Source organism: Aquarana catesbeiana, linkage group LG10, assembly GCF_042186555.1.
Source record: "Aquarana catesbeiana isolate 2022-GZ linkage group LG10, ASM4218655v1, whole genome shotgun sequence".
Lineage (NCBI taxonomy): Eukaryota > Metazoa > Chordata > Amphibia > Anura > Ranidae > Aquarana > Aquarana catesbeiana.
In genome coordinates this window covers 61,332,680-61,355,796 of record NC_133333.1, presented here as the reverse complement: position 1 = coordinate 61,355,796, position 23,117 = coordinate 61,332,680, and the positions used below count along the sequence as shown (strand labels likewise).

The 23,117-nt window shown below is 41.9% G+C and overlaps 1 protein-coding gene across 2 annotated transcripts in view; it reads left to right on the top strand.

Moving 5' to 3' along the window:
• Nucleotides 1–23,117, top strand: part of LOC141110720 (MOB kinase activator 2-like) — an 89,402-nt gene that overhangs the window by 19,683 nt on the left and 46,602 nt on the right. For both annotated transcript variants that reach the window (XM_073602259.1, XM_073602258.1), the window contains exon 2: nucleotides 16,884–17,003. In XM_073602259.1, coding sequence (XP_073458360.1) covers nucleotides 16,966–17,003 — 38 coding nt within the window. In that variant the 5' untranslated portion in view covers nucleotides 16,884–16,965. The remainder of the gene's footprint in view (nucleotides 1–16,883; nucleotides 17,004–23,117) is intronic.

The window sequence follows — 23,117 nt, the reverse complement described above, 5'->3', positions numbered from 1 at the left end:
TTTTACTAGCAATCACCTCAGTTAGGAGAGTAGGTGACATTCAGGCTTTTTCTATTAAAGAACCATTTTTTTCTTTATTCGAGGACAGGGTTTTACTTAGGCAGGACCCCCTGTACCTCCCTAAGGTAGCATCAAAGTTCCATAGGACTCAAGAAGTGGTGCTGCCTTCCTTTTTGTAGTAACCCCAAAAGTGAAGGGGAAGTTTCTTTTCATTGTCTGGACGTCAGACGCTGTTTATTATCCTACCTAGAAAGGGTTAAGGAATTCAGAAGGTCCAGCCATCTTTTAGTTAATTTTTCTGGCCAAAAGAAGGGCCAACAGGCATCCAAGGCTTCTATAGCTAGATGGATTAAACATACCATTTCGTTAGCCTATGAGCAGTCAGGTAAAGCAGCTCCTAGAAATCTTAGAGCGCATTCCACGCGATCTCTGGCAACCTCCTGGGCGGAAAGGGCTGGAGCTTCGGTGGAGCAGATATGTAGAGCCGCTACATGGTCAAGCCAGAACACGTTCCTGAGGCATTATAGAGTGGAGTTACTATCTCCTTAGGACCTGGCATTTGGCAGGAAGGTCCTGCAAGCGGTGGTCCCGCCCTAAAGGTAGGCCTGAGCTACTTGCTCTTCTCTCAGGGTGCCGTCCTGGAAGACGACTTGAGAAAAGAACCAGTTACACTTACCGGTAACGGTGTTTCTGGGAAGTCTTCCAGGACGGCAGGCCTACTTCCCACCCGTTCTATTTAGGAAAACATGTAATATTTAGAGTGTGGTGGTGGTTATGTTTTTCACTCTCGTGCACTGGTGTGGGTCAATACTTTGTCACAACTGAGGAGCATCGGGAGGGGCGGGGGCCTTTAACCTCTTGATTGATTGTGTTTCCTGTCAGGTGGACCAGTCATCTCTCAGGGTGCCGTCCTGGAAGACTTCCCAGAAACACCGTTACCGGTAAGTGTAACTGGTTCTTTTTTTTTTTTTTTTTTTTTTTTTTTTGTCTTTAGATCCTCAGAGAGTTCTTTGCCAAGAGGTTCCATGTTAAAGTTCCAGTGACCAGTAAGGGAGAGAGAGAGAGCAATAACACCAAATTTAACACACCTGCTCCCCATTCACACCTATTCACACCTAAGACCTTGTAACACCGAGTCGCATGACACTGGTCCAAATTGCAAGCGGTTTAGACAATGGCACTGTGTGGAGTTATTTTGAGGGTACGGCAAATTTACACTGTTCTACAAGCTTTACACTCACTACTTTTTATATTGTTGCAAAGTGTCATTTCTTCAGTGTTGTCACATGAAAAGATATAATAAAATATTTACAAAAATGTGAGGGGTGTACTCACTTTTGTGAGATACTGTATATTATTTTAGGAGATCCTAGATTTGTTACATTGAGCTACAATAACAGCTTTTTTTTACATCCTACCATTTTATGCTACATAAAACATGCGATTAATTCAACACATAATAAACTGTATTTTTTTAGTTTTGGATGAGTTGATTCAACTGTCAGGTTTTTCTATGTGTCCCTGCTGGAGAAATATTTACTTTTTGACCTGGTGACCATTGTTGGCGAAACTGAAAGTGATGGGAAACTATAAAAAGTTTTGGAGTTGTCACCAGAACAAGAGGCAAGGGCTGATCTTCCAGTGGTGATACCTGCTTTGGTGGGCCATTAACCATTAATAATTTGGAAAAGTCCTTCAAGTGAGATGAACTTTGGTACCATGCACTTATCCATACAAATGATTGCTCCGGTGAGGGAAATTCCCCTCAGGTAGGATTTTACTCTGTTTCCTCTAGCATCTCTGGGATAAAGAATTTTCTCCAACAGGACACAGTCAACTAAAACAAATTAATGGGGTCGAAAGCTTACCTTAAGGGTCCCTTTACATGCTTTCCGTGCAGGTTTCCTGCACTGTCCTTGCGATCTGCAGTGGCTGTCAGTGAAATGTTAATGACACCTCAAACACAGGTCACAAACAGTGTGTTTGCCCCATGGTTCAAAAGTACCATGCAATCAGGTTGCAGTGTGTTTCCAAAAGTAGTGCATGCACCACTTTTGGTGTGGTGCGATTTCAGCCCATTCAAAATGAATGGGCTGAAATCGCACTGCACAGACCTGCATGTGAATTGCACAGGAAGGCCTGTGTGAACCGACCCAAAACTTAAGTGTTCAGTGGTGTAGTGGATTGCACTTTCGCCTAGCAGTAAGAAGGGTTGCTGGTTCAAATCCCAACCACGACACTACCTGCCTGGAGTTTGCATGCTCTCCCTGTGCCTGCGTGGGTTTCCTCCGGGTACTCCGGTTTCCTCCCACACTCCAAAGACATGCTGGTAGGTTAATTGGATCCTGTCTAAATTGTCCCTAGTATGTATGAATGTGAGTTAGGGACCTTAGATTGTAAGCTCCTTGAGGGTAGGGACTGATGTGTATGTACAATGTATATGTAAAGCGCTGTGTAAATTGATGGCGCTATACAAGTACCTAAAATACATACAGTCTAAATCAAAGAAAATCTAATTTAATTAGTTTTAAACAATTGGAACTACTTTGGACCCATGGGGCCCCTAAGCGATTGCGTGATGGGTGAATAAAGCTGCTATCCTATATCAGTGTTTTTGTGATGTACTGCCAAGCGCATAAACTACAAACAGGTGATTAACCAGTAGCAGGGTGCTGATAGATAATGCTTTCTACTGTGTCACTGGGAAAGCTGTGCTGATACAAAGTTCTTGAGAGTCAGAATACCTTGCATTTATGTCCAAATGCATTTGCTGCAGCCTTCAGACAACTATTTCCACTGTATTACCTGGCAGAGTTTGGCAAGTACAGTTCTGATGGGTCAGCATGGCCCACCCATATGTCTTTGTCAGATCCCTCTTCATGGCAATAAAGTGAAGAGGGGGGGAAAAAGTCTTAAATTAATATGAAAAAAAAGCCCCATTCACAAATGTATGGGCAGGTAGGGCCAAAACGCATACATACAACTGTTGTGCAATACATTCTAGTTATCCCTGCACATGCCTGAGCGTCTGTCATTTTAGAGCTGAATTCCGCGACACATAACAGAATATATACTGGGTATCTGTGACTTCTTAGGCACCACCAACAACAACATAGCATATAAGATCAATTTTTTTATTGACACTCTGTAGGCTCTGAGATACTCCCAGTATTGGCTAAATACAGTCTTAATGTGCGTTATGTATTTCTTCCTGATCTGTGCAGTAATCCTGCGTGAAATTTTGTCTCTGTACAGGAGCTTTCTGTAATAAAGACCAGTCACTGCTGCTCTCTTTCCTTGTGCAGAGTGACTGGTCTTGTCTCCACCCCTCCTGTAGTTTTCTGCAGGCAGCCTGTAGAGGGCATGGCCTGCTTGGCCCCTCCCACATCTCTGCTCTCTGCACAGGCTATGTACAGCACAGTGACGATGCCACAGCTACGTTTACAGGGTAATATGCAGGTTAGCAAAATGTATTTGGTGCAAATAAACTGGGTTTATAATCTGTGTAGGTATTACGAATTATATTTAAATGAGAGGTTTTTATGCCCACAGTTCAGCTTTAGGTTAAATAAGGACCTGAACTGTGGAGGCAAGCAAAAAGTGAAAAAGGCTAGTCCCCAAAATTGCCTGTAGGCCTCCTGGAGCTGGTCCTTTTTCTCTATTACTTCTTGCCATGCCTTGTTGTACAGTTTCTGTGTGTTGGAGGCAGCCACTTTAGTTGAGGAACGGGGTTTTAGTTCCTGTCAGAGCTGCCCTCCGATTGATCTGATTACTGGTAGGGGGATATTCAATCAGCAGAAGAGGTGGAGGAAGCACAGACTGTATAAAACAAAAGCACTGTGTAAAGGTGCTTTGGCACAACTGACATTTCTATTTTAGCAAAAGTGGTCCAGCAGTGAAACCTTAAAGTGGAACCTAACTGTATCTGAGCTCCACAACCTGAAAACTCTATTCAATTATTTTTTATTCAAAGCAAACTTACCCATCTATTTATGACCCTATACTTTTATTTGTTGCGAAATCACTCAGCATTTCTAGCTGTGGCCATCTTGAGTAAGGGCAGATGATTTGTGTAGCATTTTTCTTCTTGAAATCCATCTGGCATGCAGGCAGGAAGGTGTGCTTAGCTGAGAACACCTCCTCCAGATGAGGGGGAAAAAAATGCCCATGAAGACTGCTGCGATGTATGGCAACAAAAAACAGGATGCAACTGAAGAATTTTTTTTTTTTTTTTAAAACAAATAATTCTTCTATATATTCCTAGCTATTTATTAATGCTGGCACCATAAAATAGGTAATGTTGATTGAGAGAGTTTAGTTCCACTTTTTAATGCTATTTCTCCAGCCATAAGTGGGGAGGAAGCCATGCAAATTATTAACGTCATCCTCCTAACATGTCATGCAAACCTCCTTATAATTCCCAAAATAATTTGCGGAAGAATCTTCTGGTTTGACACTGGTATTTATTAACTGCTTTCACCCTCAATCTTTTTTTATTTTAAACGTTCCCCTTTACAATGTCCTATGCTGGGGATACATTCCTAAATGCCCTCCTGCTCTCAATACTGTCTGTCATTGACGGCTTTGTTTTGCTCCTGACAATTTGGTACCAATAAGAGTGCTTCCTGATCATTTGATCACTGTTTTTTAATGAAATATTGATCACGTGCAGGCTGGAGGCTTATTCATAAAAAGGAAAGCCTTAAACCTGCAGAGGAGAACTGCCACTTTCCGGCTGCAGTGTTCTATTGTGATGCCTTGCCATATATATACGCATTATTAATAATATGTTTATTGGACAAGAAAAGAATAAAAAATATTAGGTTAACTGTCACATGCTGGCGCTGAGCAATGAAGCATAAAAGGGTTATTGTTTATAGACGCCAGTTTGGAAAGGTATTTCTTTGAACTTCCACTGTTGCAAATCCGCCCTGTTTACACCTGACATTGGGAAATATTTTCTAGTTTTGTAACTTTATAGAAGCTTGTTTCATGTTTTCTGGTAGGTGGGTGGGGTGTAACTTGCACTTGAAAATCTTTAGGGCTGCAACTAACTATTATTTTCATAATCGATTAGTTGGCAGATTATTGTTTCGATTAATCGGTTAATAACCTTAAAAAAAGTGTGGTGTATAATTTAGTTAATATGTAAAGTGTTTTTTTTTTTTTGTTTTTTTTTTTTAAAAAAAGGCAATTTATTATTAAATATCTCTATATGCAATGGTAAATATAAATAACCAATTATATGGTTAAGGAGCAAAATATTAAATCCACTCTGAGAATAACAGACTGAAGAGATCTACTGTATATACTATTAGAGGAGAGATATACTGTATATACTATTAAAGGGTGAATCTGGTAAATATCATCGGACTCAGAGATCAAATTTTTTTTATTAAAAAACAATACAATCTCTCCCTTTAAAAAAAAAAAATTCATTTTAAGAACGTTCGTTTGATTTTCTAATCGTTAGTGGGGTCAAATCGACGTTCATTTTCAACCACAGTGATGGGAAAATTTGTAAATAGAACATTTTTTGGTCAAAGGAATTTTCAGACAGTGTGTGGTTTTCGTTCAGAAATTTAAATTGATTTTAAAAACAAGTGAAGATTTCAAGCAACATTCTTTCATTTAGCGAATGTACAAAGATTTTTCGTATTAATATTCTTGTCTGAAAATTGATCAGTGTGGCCAGCATAAGGCTCGGTACACACCTATGCAGTTTTGAGTGCTTTTGATCTGTTTCTGCAGTGCTTTTTGCTGTGCGTTTTGATTTTTGCACATGTGAATTTGGTGCGATTTGCGTTTTTTGCCTTTTTTTTTTGGCCAATTTGTTTTTGGGCAATTAAAAAACGCATTGCTGCAAAAACGCATTACATGCTTTCCTGCAGCTTCTCCATTGAAGTCTATTGAACAAAAAAAACACTGTTTTGCGTTAAAAGTCCCTAACACTTTCCATATACACAGCAGCTAAAAAAAGCATAGATGTGAACGTGTCCCATAGGAAACCATGTAAATGAATTGTAGTGCGTTTCTGCAAAAAGCACCAAAAAGCACATAGATGTGAGCCAGGCCTAAGACGTTTAGTAACATAATGAGGTTAAAAAACTAAAATTAGCCCTTTATAGTACAAAAAAAGCAGATAATCACTACTGTAAGGGGTTCATTTTTTTACTGTAGAACTGTGAAAGTAATATTTACAGTAGTGATTATTTGCTCTTTTTGTACTATAAAGGGCTCATTTTATTTTTTTTAACCCCATTATGTTACTGGCCGATTAATCGATTATGAAAATAGTAATCGATTAATTTCATAACCGATTAGTTGTTTCAGCCCTAAAAATCTTTGAAAGAAAATATCTTTAAACTCAGGATTGCACACACAGAGGTGGATTTAATAAAGGCAAATAGAGCAGTTGCTCTCTGCAAGTGCACTTGCTCCAGAGCTTAATAGATGAGCAGAAGCTCTGCTGACTTTTATCATCCAATTATGTGCAAACAAAAATGCTATAGCAACTGCATTTGGTGAAGTGCAAGGTCTATTGTAAATCAACCCCATAGTATAATTAAATGCCTGTAAAGGACAACCACATTTTTATATTCCTTAAAAGAGTTGCTAATTGTAACAAGAATACTTAAAGGGGTTGTAAAGGTTTGTTTTGTGTAGGTGTTTTTTTTTTTTTTTTTTTTTTTTTTTAATTCCAAACATGGTATACTTGCCACCTCTGTGCAAGGGTTTTGCACAGAGTGGTCCCGATCCTCCCCCTCTGGGGTCCCCCCAGCGGCGCTCCTGACTCCTCCCCACATAGTCCCTCCCCCCCCCCCCCCCCCCCCCTCCCCCCGAGACTTGCATTCCAAGGGAGCACTCTTGTGGGACTCGGCCCCGCCCCCAAACTCCCGTGTCACTGGATTTTATTGACAGCAACGGAAGCCAATGGCTCCTGTTGTTATCAATCTGTCCAATGGGGACCCGAGACAGCGGCTGGAACTGCTGGGCTCGTTCTCGTTTCTGGAAAAATCGGGTTCAGGTAAGTAAAAAGGGGGGCTCTGGGGGGCTGCTGCACTTAGGTTTTTCACCTTAATGCATTAAGGTGAAAAAACACGAGGGTTTACCCTTTTTAAAGTGGTTCTAAACCTCAGACATGAAATGTGAACAAAGCATATCTTCTATAGTGTGCACTTGTCTAAATCCAGAGCACTAAGGGCTTAATTTACTAAAGGCAAATGCTGTGTACTTTGCAATGTCCAGTTGCTCCAAAGCTTAATAAATGAGGTAAATGTTCACTCTGCAAAGAATAGCCAATCACGTGCAAGGAAAACAAAAAGACCCCCCAAAAAAACAGCATTTTTGAAAGCATGATTGGACGATGCATGTCAGCAGAGCTTCTTCTCATTTACTAAGCTGTGGAGCAACTGCACTTGCAGAGTGCAACTGCCCAGTCTATTTGCCTTTAGTAAATCAACCCCTAAGTGTCATATCTGTCTGCTGCCTCTTTTCTCTGCTATCTGCGTGAGTCACTTCTGAAAAGTTCGCCTAGCACTAAGAGAAAAAAGGTGAAGAGAGGAAGCTCCAGCACACAGTGGGGGTTATTTACTAAAGGCAAATCCACTTTGCACTACAAGTGCACTTAGCATTGCAGTTGCGGTAGATCTGAGGGGAACATGCAAGGACAATAAACAGCATTTTAGCTTGCACATGATTGGATGATAAAATCGGCAGTGCTTCCCCTCATTTCAGATCTACAGCGACTGCACTTCCAAGAGCACTTGTAGTGCAAAGTGGATTTGCCTTTAGTAAATAACCCCCAGTGTGTGATTGACAGCCTCAAATCTGTTCCTGTGTGCTGTGTCCCCTTCCCTCCCCTTCCCTCCCCTTCCCTCCCCTTCCCTCCCCTTCCCTTCCCTCCCCTTCCCTTCCCTCCCCTTCCCTCCAGTCAGCTCTCAGACCTCTCCTCACTGAGCTCAGCCATGTGTAATTTAATCTCTCCTCCCCATTTTCTGAAAGCTCAGACAAGCTTTATAAATTCTGGACTTTGAATATGGAAAAGAGAAGACTGCAGATAGACAGGTACAACTTATGTGGGAGGATTTGTTTAATCTTTTGTATATCACCTAAGGGCTGGTCACTCATACTGGGTATGCGTACTGGCTATTTTTCTAAATGTTATTTTATTTAAATGGGCCCGCAGGCTACAAAGTAAAAAAAAAAAAAAAAAAAGTAACTTGAGCTGCAGTACTAATTTTCAAGTTAAAGCAATCCCCTGCAGTACTTCTTTTTTTGCGACAAGATGTTAAATTGGAAGCGAACTTTAAAAAGTAAAGATTTGCAATGTTTAAGGGAAAATGTAGAAATGTTAAAACTGAACTTTACCCATAACAACTTGATAGAAAAAAAAAGTTCTTTAGCAGTGAACGTGCATTCCACATTAATAATTATGCTATTAAAATGAGTGTGCTGTAAATTGCCTTCAGCTTTGCTCCCGTTTCTTCTTGCTTGCAGGTTGCCATTTTACTGAAGCCCAGAGCCCATGAGCAGCAGACAGTAAATCTTTAGATTATCTGTCCACAGATCGAGGTCTACATTTTGGCACAGTGCCAAAAAAATAGAGAGCAACTGAGCATGTGCAGAGCAGGGTGAGACAGTGTATTACTGGATTTTTAATAGTATAGCCACTTATTTAAGTGGGGATTTTTAAGTGATTGTAAAGAAAAAAACTGCAGATTTGAATATGCATGTACAAAATGAAAAAAATCGCTCCAGAGAGGAAGAGGCTACTATCAGTCCTCCTCACACCACACTGCCCGCCTCCATATATTTTTCTCCATATCTACATGCAGACCAAGCTGTCCAGCAAAAGTGCTTAGAATTTCACTGCAGCAGAGGAACTGTTTTCAGTGGAATTCAGGAACACATTGGATTTCTGGGAGATAATCTGGTATTTTTGCAGCACTTTTGAAGACCTAAACATACATAAATTTGCATGAAATGTAGGGATGTAGTGAATTCTAATAATTAAAATGATAATTTTATTATAATCATCACCATCCAATATTATTAATTATTATTCTCCTCAGACATACATTTTTTATTTTCCCATGCATATCCAAGTGTCAGGCAGCTCAGGATGTTGTAATGTAGACTGATGCTATACCGATTTAAGACAGGTATTGCATATGTAGCAGTTTGCATTTAAAGAGGAAGTAAACCCTGATGGGTTTACTTCCTCTTTGTTTTCTGCAAAGGTAAAGCATAATGGGCTACTATACATTGCATAGTAGCCCATTATATGTCACTTACCTGACACAGGAGCCTGCAATGTCACCTCTGTCCCCTCTTCCACGAAGCGTCCATCTTCCTTCCGGATATCGCCGCTCCGGCGCTGTGACTGGCCTGAGCAGCGATGACGTCACTCCAGCGCATGCGCGCGGGAGCCATCAGTGACGGCATGATCGCCTTCACTAACGGCACATTCAGTGCGCCTGCGCTGCTGTCTACGGCGCGCATGCGCCATAGACATCTGTGCCCGTTTTTAGGAAAATATCTCCTTAACCGTGTAGGTCAGGCATGTCCAAAGTCCGGCCCGCGGTCCGGTTTTGAACGGCCCGCCTGGTTATCTAAACATGTATATCTTTTGTGGCCCCCGACGATCTCCCAGCGCCGGGGCCACAAAAGATATATAGACTGGCTGCCTCGGAGGGAGGAGGTGGGACAAGCGCTGTGCACACAGGATTAGTATTTCCTGTTTGCCCTGGCAATGGTGGGTGCATTCCTGGCAATGGTGGGTGCATTCCTGGCAATGGTGTGTGCTGCATTCCTGGCAGTGGTGGGTGCTGCCTTCCTGGCAGTGGTGGGTGCTGCATTCATGGTAAGTGAGGGTCTGCAGATGGGCACTGACCCTTATTTTGCTTCACAGTTCTTTTTATTTAAAATTTTTAAGTTTCATTTTTCTGAAACTTCCCTCTTAAAGTGAAGGTGTGTGTTATACGCTGATAAATACGGTATATCCAAATAATACGCCTGAGCTCATCTCTTCACCACACACAGCCACAAAGGCAGGAGAATTCTTTTTGGGCAGTGTATTAGTGCTCGAACGAACACACTTAGACCGAATTTTAATGGTTCAAAGAATGTCAGGCAAAATGGTCGTCCCTCACGCATGTTCACTTCATCAAATCTGGCCCTCTTTGAAAAAAGTTTGGACACCCCTGGTGTAGGTTAAGGAGATATTTCTTGCACCTACAGGTAAGCCTTAATCTAGGCTTATCTGTAGGTTAAAGTGGTCTGTAAGGGTTTACAACCACTTTAAGGCTGTTCTTGGTTATCACGTTTCTGGTGTATGTTAATGAATCAGGATAGGTCAGGTTTTGATTAAGTAAATACTGAAGGATACAACTGTACAAGTTGCTGTTGTTTCTGAGCACCAATGCCCTCTGTAAGGGGGAATGGACCATCTCCAACCCCATTCACAGTTTGCTGGTGACCATATGTTTAGGATCATTTATGTGTAAAGGTTACCTGTCTATTATATCTCATTCTGAGCCATTAACCCATAACAAGTATAAAGAAAGAAAAAGGAATTTGACTTTCCTAATCTGCATCCTTGTTTTGGATCAGTAACTCAAACATATTTATGACTAAAGACCAGCATGACAGCCTGGCATTTGCAGAAAGGGAATTTGGTAATGGCAGCCTCCATGTTTGTCTCTCAAAATGTTTACATTACTGAGCAGCCACTTTATAAGCTCAGTGTTTTTTTTGTTTTGTTTTGTTTTGTTTTTTTTTTTTTTTTTATGCTTTGTGGGCGTAGGGTGTCAGGGGAAGGAGGTCCTGAGTCCCCTATATAGATTTTTAGTTAGACCTCATTTAGAATACACTGTCCAGTTCTATAGACCTCGCTTACAAAAATATATTGATAAGATGAGTTCAGAGACTCGTTACAAAAATTGTGAAAGGGGATAAAACGTATCGGGAGAAACTTGAGGAACATAAAGTGATTGTAAAATCTTGTTTTTAAAAAAAATATTTACCTCCTCCAACCAGCAGAGGGGGCTTATTTTAGATACAGTAGTTGGTTTACTGCTGTGCTATAAATAAAGTTCTTAAAGTGATTGTAAAGTCTAGTTTAAAAAATAAATAAAAAAATAACAAACATATTATACTTGCCCCCTCTGTGCAGTTGGTTTTGCACAGAGCAGTATGGATCCTCCTCTTCTCGAGTCCCTCTTCGCTGCTCCTGGCCTCTACCTCCTGTCGAGTGCCCACACAGCCAGCAGCTTTTGCTATGGGGGCACCTGAGCCGAGTCACAGCTCCGTGTGTCCATTCAGACAGAGCCCCGGCACCGCCTCCTCTTTCCTCTGATTGGCTAACTGACTTTGACAGCCGCGGAAGCCAGTGGTGCCGCTGCTGTGTCTTAGCCAATCAGAAGGAGAGTCCTGGACGGCTTAGACACTCGTGGACATCGCTGGAGAGAGATGGGGCTCAGGTAAGTAATTAGGGGGTGCTGGGGAGGCTGCTACACACAGAAGGTTTTTTTTTATCTTAATGCATTAAGATAAAATAAAACCTTCTGCCTTTACAACTCCTTTAAAATATACAGTATGGAGGAAAGAGGGGAAAGGAAAGACCTGATTGAAACCTTTAACCGCTTGCCTCCCACCCAGGGTACAGCAGCAGCTGCAAGCCAGGCAACATATCTGTAGGCACTGAACTTTCAGATTTGTGGCGTGCATGTCTGCACCCCCTGCTGACCTGTGTTGTGTTTGGACACAGCACTAGTTTGTCAGCAGCTTACAGTCAATGATAATGGCTGTACGCCTGCTGATATGGCTATTGGCTGTACGGATCTGTGTTTACAAACACACACAACTCTGTACACCGACTGCGATCTGGCTGTTTCTCCTCCCTGAACTTGGAGTAGCCGGATCTGTGAGTAGAAGCAGCACACATTACACTTGTTAGGCACACAGTTAACCCCTTGATTTCCACCAATTTCCAGCCAGTGTCATTAGTACAGCGTACAATATTATCACTGATCACAGTCAGTGCCCCTCCCAGCCAGTGTCTGTTCGCATTGGATTACCTACCACGCTATCACAGTCAATAGCTGATCACCACCATTATTAGTATAGTATCTGTACGGATCAGTATCTTGGTAACGATCAGAACTATACCAGGCCTAAATTTATGAAGAAATTTGATTTTTATAACAAAGTAGAAAATATTATTTTTTTTTCTTTCAAAATATTTTATATAACAAAAAAACCCAGTTGTGATCAAATACCACCAAAATAAAGCTCTATTTGTGTAAAAAAAAAAAAAAAAAAAAAAAATTATATATTACATTTGCGTACAGTGTTGCTTGACTGAGCAAAGAGTTACGTTCGCACAGTTCTAAATAGCAAAAAGTGCCCTAGTCATGAAGGGGGTGAAACCATCTGAAGGTCAAGGGGTTGAATAGGGTTCAGGAGGACAGAGTATTTTTATTATAAAGCCAAGCTCAAGAGCATGGGGACATGAGAACTCAAATTAACATGAGGAAAGTTCAAAACTAATCTTAGAAAGTAAAAAGTATTTTACCGAAAGGGTAGTTGTTTGGAACAGACTTCCAGCAGAGGCAGTCAGTCAACAGAAAGTGGATTCGAACATGCTTGGGACAAACCTAGTTTTATACTGTTTAGTTAACGAAAAAAAAAAATTGTATAAATGTGTGTTTAAAAAAAAAAAAAAAACGGGTGGAGACAATTGGTCTTCTTCCCTTTTTTTTTTTTTTTTTTTTTAATTTTAGTTTATCTTTTTTTTTCTGCTGTCACGTTTCTATGTACCAAAACTCATTTTAGACCCCTATGTACAAAAGATTTTATGACCGTTGTCACTGAAATGGATAGTAAATAAATAAATGTAGCGCTGTGTGTAAAATTATAAATGTAAAGTGCAAATCTCTAAAATACATAAATCTTACATATAAATGAATAGTCCATAAAATGAAAAAATGAAGAAATAAAACATGAAAAACTCTTCTTGTGATCAGTGTATCCACACAATTCCACCACAGTGATTGTTCGTCCTCAAAAGGAGTGCACACCACCACCAGTAAAAATGCGTGCCCACCTCCCAGATGAGTGAAAACTCGTATGCGGATCTCCCCACAAGCTCTTTGCTCTCACTTCCTCTTCCCAATCAGTGGTGGGTAATCCAGATGGCTCTTTTCCTAATGGTAACTCGGCTCATTAATATCCAAAGAAGCGGATCATCTCCCAGCTTGGCTCAAGATTCCATGAGTTCAGGACATGTAAATAATAAGTATAGAGACCATAGTGTTCTCTGTATACAAATTTATTCAAAGTCTCCAAACAGACAAGTTGCACTTACAAGATAAAAACTTTAAAATCACATAAAAACCACATAGCACCACCATGTCCACATACACGGTGTCTGGCTGGACGTGACTATCGGCTCCTCCCTTCTAGACGCGTACTGGCCAATCACAGGCCTTCCTCAATAGATCTGTCACTGAAATGTTTTATAGCCTGCCTATTGAGGGTTCAGAAAATGATTGGCCTAAAAATAAAACTATAGATTCGATCTATGAAACACTCAACTGGCAGAAATTATGTATGTATGTATACACAGATAAGGAACTCTAAGTTGCACAATAGTCTACGTTTGACCTGCGTAAGTTGCACAAGCATGTTTAAATGGGCCCCAGTTAATAATTCAGGCAAAGGTAAATGTAGACTTCATTCTGCGACAGCTTGCAGCATGTCTATTTTTAAACATGCAGTAAAAGGATGGGAAACCCAAGCCTGCATTTTCCATGAAATGGAACGTCTTCACCTCCTGATGATGTGAAGGATAATACGAAGCTGTAGCCCGCTGGAAGATGATCTGTGGAAAGCGAGTGTGCACGATTTGTTTTTTTTTTCCAGAACAGAAAGAGCTCTGCAAAACCTCAGAAGTGAAGCTGTGAACGTTTTTTATTACATTGCTATTACAGTGCGAACTTGCATCAAAGGCCCCAATTACACCTGTGCGTTAGAAAACGCATGTCGCGTTTTTAATTCCTCGCGTGGTGTTGCATGCATAGGTAAAGTTTTACATTGGTTGTTTGGGATAGTCGGGGAACCTGTTCAAAAGTGATGCTTATAGCATTGGTAGAGAGGTTTGCAGAAAAACCTGATGTCTTTTTGGGTTATTAAGACCCCTATGTTATAGATGGCTATAGCGACGGCTGTCATTTGCAGAATTCAAGGCGTGTAGGCCAAAAGCCCATGCCTTTTAGTCACATGATTTCTCCTGCATGAGAAGACGAAGAAATGATTCTGCATTGCAACAGAGGTAATATGACCAAATGCATTCATTTTTTGTATTGTGAAGGGTAAAGGTACTGCAGCCCTTAGGTTCTCCTTCTTTAACCATCCCAGATTTTCTTTCGCCATCTGTGTACCATTATGGAGATTTCCCTTAATTTCCTGTCCCATAGCCAAACAAGAAGTGAGGGGTAATCCCTGCAAATTAAGAGAATTCCTTGGGGTCACCAGAACTAGTGTCTCCATTGTAAGAGTTCCCCCTCCTAGTACTTTTCTGGGGATATGGGATTTTCTTTTACTTTCACTTTCAATGATGATGGTAAACAGGACAAATAGAGAGGGTGAATCTCCCTAATGGGGGCACAGACAGCAATGAAAACCCAACGGGTGTTCTAATCCCTCCACTCTATCCAAAAGGGAAAAAAAGTTCTGCCTTTAGTTGTACTTTAAAGGATGTGCTGCTGATGGGTTAATGCCAGATACCACAGCGTACCTTCAGAGGTCTAGTGGCGTCCATGCCTCGGTTATGATACAGTTATTGCAAACAGGCAGATAAGTGTATTGCATGTCTCTACTGCAGGAAAGAGCCTGCCTGTCCACAAATTTTATTTTTTCCAACTGTAGTTCTGCTTTAAGCCTTGTGAGTCAAGATCTTATAATGATATGCACATGATTTGTTTTGCCTATTTCTCTATTCACTTCATTTTAATGGTCAACTAGCTCTGCAAATGGACATTTTGGTACGTAGTGGTCAATATCTTCTTACTTTTAAAGGAGAAGTCCAGCCTGAGCTTTTTAGGCTGGACTTCTCCTAAGGGTCACAGGAGTGCAATTAGTTTTGCACTCCTGTGACCCGTTTTCAGTGGAGAGCGGTCTGAAGTCCGCTCTCCGCTGACGTCACTTTCATCAGCCGACTTCTCAAGTCTGGATCTGACAGCTGCCTAGATTGATGGCCGTCTTAGCGAGCCACTGATATGGCCTCTCCCCACTACTCCACAGCTCATCGCTCCAATGAGCATGGTGCTGACAGTCAGCATCGCTCTGCTCAGGGAGGAGTGAGAACCGAGCCATCAGCGGTGTTCGGCAGCTCGGTTCTCATTGCAGAGACGCCGGGGGACAGCTGTAGCATTGGTCTGATGCTCCTTCCACTGAGGTAAGTATGATTAGAGGGAAAAAAAAAAATACTTATTTTTTTAAATCCCATCACTAGGATTATGGTCTTCTCTGCTTTAGTACCTGTGCACACATCAACCCCATAAAAAAAAAGTAAACTACCAGCTGCATACATTATAAAAGCTGTATATTACTACCTGTTGTGATGTCATGTAACCAGAGATTTCTCTGGTTTAAATGGCTGCCAGGGGAGGGTCTGAGCAACATCACTTCCAGCATTCTTTTCAGGGATTATATGTCCCATGATACCTGTCCTATCTTGATGTAGATCTATTGGATGGTCTTACAGCAGTCACCCCCTATTTTACTGGAACAACCTGGAATCTGCCAAACCACCTCAGAGGTCTTCATTCAAGTTCAAGCAATGTGCGCTATAAGACCAAGCAAGAAAATCACCTGTGGACGTCCGTTATGGTTTGGCAGATCCCAGAATTTTTTCAGTAATATTGTGGATGATAGTATATGATAATAGGATCTGCTGTGCTAATGTATTGTGTAGACTCTATTTTAATACTGACAAAAAGTAAGACAATACATTGACATAATTGCTGTGGGCACCATCTACTGAGCCAATCTCCCTTAGTTTTACCTTTTTTTTTTTTTTTTTTTTTTTTTTTTTTTTTTATATGAAGTATTTTATTCTTGTGTTAAGATTTTAAAATGATGTGTATTAGGCCTCCTTCACATTGACTGTGATGTTTAAATCGTGCGACTTTAGCTGAAATCACACCATTTTAAAGCCACATTTCAGTGTGACTTCGGGTGCGGCTTTGAAGACATCTGTGTGGCTTCATGCACAGAGATCTAAACAAATTGCACCCAAAATCGACAAAAGTAGTGCATGTAATACTTTTTCAAATAGATGCGGCACCGCAAAGTTGGCGGCGTGCCAATTCGAACAGTTCGATTGCTGGCAATAGGATGTGACTTGTCATGCAATTTGACCTGTCAAATCACGTCACAAGTCGCTCCAATGTAAACGAGGGCTTAGAAATTTTTTTTCCTACAGTTGGTGATTTGACAATCAGATTTAATGGTCTTGCACTGTAGACAAGAGATTTATTTAAAAATTCCCCTTGTTCTAACTAACTTTAGTCTATTTGGTCTGGAACAGTTTTGGCCTGGAATAATTTCTTTTTAATTTCTGGGGAAAAGCACTCTGTTTTAAATCCTTTAGAAATGCTCCAGAAATGCACATTAGAAGTAAAACGCAACCAACCCCCTATGCATGATTTAATGAAACTAGTGGGGGGGTTACATGAATCGGAAGCAGACCAGGGCTCAAGGTACAATTCATCTACCACTGTTAACACTGTATTGTGATTCACAATGCTAATCTACAAACCATGCCAGTAAAACAAATCCCTTACACCTTTTTTTTTCCCCCCCAAATTGAACATCAGGTTTCAGTACAAACTACTGAAGAAGCTGCATTCCGCTTGAACATCCGTCTGAAGACTGAAGTGACGTGAAACCAGAGGCAAAATGGTGTTCCAAGCAGTTGGAAAATTACTCGGCAAACAGTAAGTATCTGTATTTTTTCAATTTTTATTCTTTCATGCATATAGAAGCCTACTCAATATCTGGATGTTTAGTTGCCAACTACTTTACTACATGAAGGCCTCATGCACACTGCTACTCCTAAACTGACATTTTTGGGGCTTTTGCTGTTTTTCGCCGAAGCCCCTGAACGCACCTCAATAAAAGCCTATGGGGAGATTTACTAAAACTGGTGCAGCTGTGCATAGTAACCAATCCCAGCTTTGCATAGTAACCAGTCCACTTCTAAATCAAGCTTGTTCAATTCAGCTATGACAATAAAACCTGACTAGTTAGTATGCACAGCTGCACATGATTCTGCGTGCAGCAGTTTTAGTAAATCTCCCCCTATGTGTCTATGCACACATAGGCTTTTAGAGGAGATTAGGAGTAGCAACGTTTAGAGGCAGTCAAAGCTCCCTCTCCCGAATGCTGCATTCAGGAGAGGACCTTTTAGGCATAAAAAATGTCAAGCGTGGCTAAGTGCGCCGAAGTGCTACGTGCATTTGCAACTTGAGCATTTTTTTTTTTCCATTTCAATGGGCAGAATAGATTAAAATTCTGTCCAATAATCTAAACACCCAAACGCGTTTGAAAAAAAAAGACAGCTTAAAGTGCTTGTAAACCTATAACTTGTTCTTATACCTAAAAGGTAAGGCTTACCTATAGGTACTGTAAATATTTCCCAAACGTGCACCGTTTAGGAGATAATTGCTATATATGCAGCTGATGACGTCATTGGCGCATGCACTCAGAAGGAACGACCACGCGGGCTGTTCCTTCAGAATCCTGTGCCCTAAATGATGGCTCCCCCGCACATTCGCAGAAGTGATGTCATCACAGCTGGAGTCTGCGGACCCGAAAGGAAGACAGGTGAAGATGGTAGCGGGCTCCAGTGATTCCAGCACTGGAATGCTTCATTTGCAGGTAAGTTTCACAATGTGCTAGTATGCAATGCATGTAAGGAGAAACAGCATGTACAATAACGGAAAATTGTATACTCACCTTTCCGTAATTTTCCTTTTCTGACGCATCTTCATGGCAGCACACACTGGGTTGTGACTCCGCCTCCACAACCTGACAGGATTGGTCTAGCTATAAAAGTTGAAGAGAGATGCCCCCCACTATTTTCTGTATATATCATCTAGAAACAGGGTGGGTTTCTGTGTGCTGCCATGAAGATGCCTCTGCCAAGGAAAATTACGGAAAGGTGAGTATACAATTTTCCGTTTTCCTGACGCCTTCATGGCAGCACACACTGGGAAATAACTCGCCAGTCGGGTGGGTGCAAAAAAATTAAAGTTTATTTATTAAAGAGCTGTAGAATTGGCTGTAATAATGGATCTGCCAAAGTCTGCCGCCGTTAGCTGAGCAGAATCTATCTTATAGTGAGAAATGAATGTATGTCTAGATGACCACGTCGCTGCCCATGAAGTCGCCACTGCCCTGGTTGAGTGTGCCCTGATGCCCTCCGGAATAACCAGTTGACGAAAAGAGTATACAATCTTGATAAAGATAACCAGCCAGAATGCAATAGTTCGAGAAGTTGCTGGATGACTTTTCCTAGGCCCATGTGGAATTCTGAGGAGGGTATCCAACTTTCTGAAGGAAGCTGTGGCTTCTAGATAGTTGTTAGTGCAAGTTTTCACATCCAATGCATGGGGTTTGCCCTGGTTGTTAGTAAAGGATGGAAGGATGATATTCTGATTGTAATGAAAAGAGGATGATACTGTGGGGATGAAATGGTCTGAGGGTCTCAGTGCCACTCTATCGGGATAGAAGATTAGATATGGTTCCGTTATCAATAATGCTTTAAGTTCCGAAACTCTTCTTGCCGATGTAATGGCGATAAGGAAGGTTAACTTCAAAGTCAGGTTCCAAAGAGAGATTGACTCAGCCAGAAAAAAAAGGAGGGTTTGACAGTGCGTCAAGTACTGTTGAGAGCTCCCATGCCGGAAATGTTGGTCTTTTTGGAGGTCTAATTTTTAGGCAGACCTTTATGAACTGGATTACCAGGGGGTGCAAGGCCCATCTAATGCCCGTTTTAGCCGATAGGGTGGAAACGTGAACTTTAAGGGTACTTGAACTCAGTCCTTTACTAATACCCAATTGAAGAAACTCTAGAACTTGCGGCGGTGATATTGGGTTCTAGTTCTTTTGTTGGGCCAGCGAACAAAACCTACTCCAGACGCGTGTGTGTGTGTGTGGTGGTTTTTTTTTTTTTTTGGTGTTTTTTCTGGCCTGTAGAAGAGTCGAAAATTACTTCTTATGATCATCTTTGCGCTAGCAGCCGAGTCCTCTCAATTTTAATGCTGTCAAGTGTAACTTCTCCGGTGCTGGATGCAATAATTGACCCTGGGATAGGAGGTCTGATGTTACTGGGAGAGGCAGTGGTTGTTGCAGGCTGAGCTGTAGTAGGGCTGTGAACCAAGGCCTCCTCGGCCAAAAGGCAGTTACTGCTATCACCGTGGCTGATGATCTCCGAAGCCTGGATAGGAATCTTGCGATTAAGGGAATTGGTGGAAAAATGTATCCCAACTTGAAATTCCATGGATCAGGCAGTCTATTCCCTCGGCCGATGGGAAGGCTACGCTTGACAGAAATCTCCGACATTTGGTGTTCACAGGAGTAGCTGCCAGGTGGATCTCCGGTATTCCCCAAGTTTCTGAAAGGAGAGAAAAGGCCTGCTGGCTCAACGACCATTCGTTGTTTAAGGGAAGTTCCCTGCTTAGATAGTCGGCCAGCATGTTCTGTCCTGCCGGGACATACACTGCCCTCAGGTCTACCAGATGTACTTGTGCCCAATCCAAGATAGGGCGAACTTCTTTCATTAGTGTGCGACTCCTCGTACCTTCTTGCCTCTGAATATATGCTACAGCAACTCTGTTGTCCATTTGAATCAGAACACTTTTCCCTGCAGGTATGGAGCAAAGGCCAGAAGCACCTGAAAGGCTGCTCTGAGCTCCAGTATATTCGATATTATACCGCGAGCTCGGAACTGCCACTGCCCCTGGGCTGCTAGATTTTGGTAATGGGCTCCCCATCCCTTCTGACTGGCATCTGAATAACAACTTCTGGCTGTAGAGGGACTATAGGCTTGTACCTCTTGAGGTTGCTGAAACGTGTCCACCACCACATCGATTGTTTCGCATATCTGTGGATGTAGATTGTCTGAAGCATTGATGCTCCACTCCGCTACTTCATAAAGGAATTCTGCAACGCTCTCGTGTGCCACTGGGACCACTGGATCATGGGCAGAGTTGCAGACATGGAACCCGGACGCTCATACAAACTCTGGCTGGTAAGCGTGTTGCTGAAATTAGCCTCTGTATTTTTTGGATTAGAGGCATAACTTTCTCCTGAGGAAGCTGTACTCTGTTCAGAATGGTGTCCAATTCCACCCCCAGTAATACCATAGTCTGTGTGGGCTGCAATTTGCTTTTCTGCCAATTGACTAGCCAACCGAAATCTCGCAGGGTTGTCAGTAAGATCTCCCGGTGCTGGATCAAGACCTGGCGATTTTCTGCTAGAAGTAGTATGTTGTCCAGATAATGGTGTATTCTTAGACCTCTCTTTTTGAGATATGCAATGATGGGTAGAAGAACTTTGGTGAAGTTTCTGGGAGCCAACGAGATGCCGAATGGTAGGCACTGGAACTGGAAGTGATAGTGGTTGATTGAAAAGCGTAGAAATCTTTGAAAGGCAGGATGTATTGGGATGTGTAGATAGGCGTCCGACAAATCTACGGACAGCATCCATTCTTTTAGATTCATTGCTAATAGTATGGACTGGAGGCTTTCCATCTTGAAGGACTCTAATTTGATGTTCTTGTTGAGTCTCTTTAAGTCCAGCACCGGTCGGTCATAAATCCCCTGTTTTCTTTTTTACAAGAAATAGGGGGGAGTAAAATCCTGTTATATATTTTAGAAGGATCTTTCTCTTGACTGGAGAAGACAGGAGTCTGGTTGGATAAAATTGGTTTCTGGGAATTCTGTTTAAGAACCTCCACTTGTGACCGAACTTGATTGTGGAAATGGTCCAAGGGTCTTTGATGTTTTTTGACCATATTTGTGCGAATCTCCTGAGTCTGGCGCCCACCCTTGGAGGATGGGCGGGCGTAACTTCAAAAAGACTTCTGCTGTTCGCCAGAAGGGGTGGTCTTGGTTTTTGGCATTTTCAAGAAAGATGACTGTGTGTTCCTCCAGTTTCGCTTAAACTCTTTACCTGGTCTATAGGTCTTCTATGACGTGATCGGCAATGTCGCGAGCGGCTGTGGCGAGAGTGACCATGGCGAGAATGACTATGGCGTGAGTGCCTATGATGGGATGAGGAGCGTGACCAGCTTCTGTGGATCTTCTGCTTGAGATATGGCTCAACTGTTCTTTACGTTTTGATCTTGACCGGAAGGGCTATCAGAAGGTGCCATGTTAGTAGATGTGCTCTTTTTTCTCTCCAATACTTACCACTCAAGGCGGATAGCCTCTTAACTTTATTGGATGAGGGTGGTCTGCGTGGGCAGTGGTCTCCATGAGCAGTGCAGATAGAGGCAGGCAGGAAAAAATAGGAACCCTGGAAGGATACACAAAGATCAGGAAAAAATAGAAAAAATAACATAAAATCCCTGGACTATAGGGAAGGATAAAGGATTGGGGCACTTACCTGGCAATTTCGAATGATTACATACAACGTTGTATGTAATACAGTGACCTGGGATCACTGACAGGCATTCATGTGCTTTTAAAAACGCTGCCACAGTTGTGGCAGAAATTACGCTTTTGCGCATACGCAGAGGTACCACGATCGCGCCGGTGCCATCTTTGAATCTGGCAAAGGTCTCCTGAACGGCCGAATCTCCCCCCCCCCCCCCACGCATGCGCAATGCAGAGGGAGAGATGCGGTAGCCATGACGGTCTGGACCGAGTGCTGTGGGAGTACAGATCCCAGAAGATAAACGGGAAGAAAATAGCATAAGTTTATTGCCACAGGAAGAGCAAAATAATAATAGAAAATAAAGAGGAGACCACTGCAATATTTAAAGCTTACTTCCGTGCCAGATGATTCTGTTGCCGATGCCCCTGAGACCACCAGAGCAGGGTTCCCTCCATAGAAGCTCCTTTAGAGACTGTACAGGAGGGACTTCCAATCAGGAGAAGCTTGAACCTGCTGGGGCGATGCGGTAAGAGGCTTGCGATGTCCATCCAATCTCGTCAGGTGAGGATAAAAAAAAAAATAGTGGGGGGCATCCCTCTTCAACTTTTAGCCCTCATGCACACAGGCTGTTAAAAAAAGTTATGAAAACGCCAGTATCTTTGCAGTGATTTTTTTTTAACTTTTTTCAGCGTTTTTCAGCGTTTTTGCAATAGCGTTTTTGAGCGTTTTTGAGCGTTTTTCCACGTTAGCGTTTTTGAGCGTTTTTTTTTTCAATGGATCAAAAACGCTAAAAAACGTTGGTGAATTGCGTTTTTGAGCGTTTTTGAGCGTTAGAGCGTTTTTACAGCTGAAAAACGTCTCTCAGAACCCACTGGTCCTGGGTTTTTTTTACAGCTTAAAAACGCCTATGCCACTTGCAGCTCAAAAACGCCTAGGTGGGAATGAAGCCATAGACTAACATAGACAGGCCTTTTTAAGCTGCAAAAAAAGCTCAAAAAAGCAGCTGTAAAAACGTCCGTGTGCATGAGGACTTATAGCTAGACCAATCCTGTCAGGTTGTGGAGGCGGAGTCACAACCCAGTGTGTGCTGCTATGAAGGCGTCAGGAAAAACCAAAGTGCATGAGGCCTAAAAATGTTTAACTTGAACCATACTCTTATGTATTTTATTGAGGCAGGTTATATGTTTGTAAAAGAAAATACACTTTCCCTATTTCATTTTAAGCATAGGTAAGAAGAAAGGAGGTTAACCTTAGATTGAAGAAATGGTTCTTTACTGTTTGAGCAGTAAAAAATGTAGAACTTCCTCTCCCAGGAAATGGCACTAGCTGAGAGTGTGGACAACTTAAAAAAAACTTTGGCCTATGGGAATTGTTGGGGAGTAAAAATCAAACGTGTAATTACGCACATAGGTTGAATTTGATAGCCTGGATCCTGTGTCTTTTTCAAT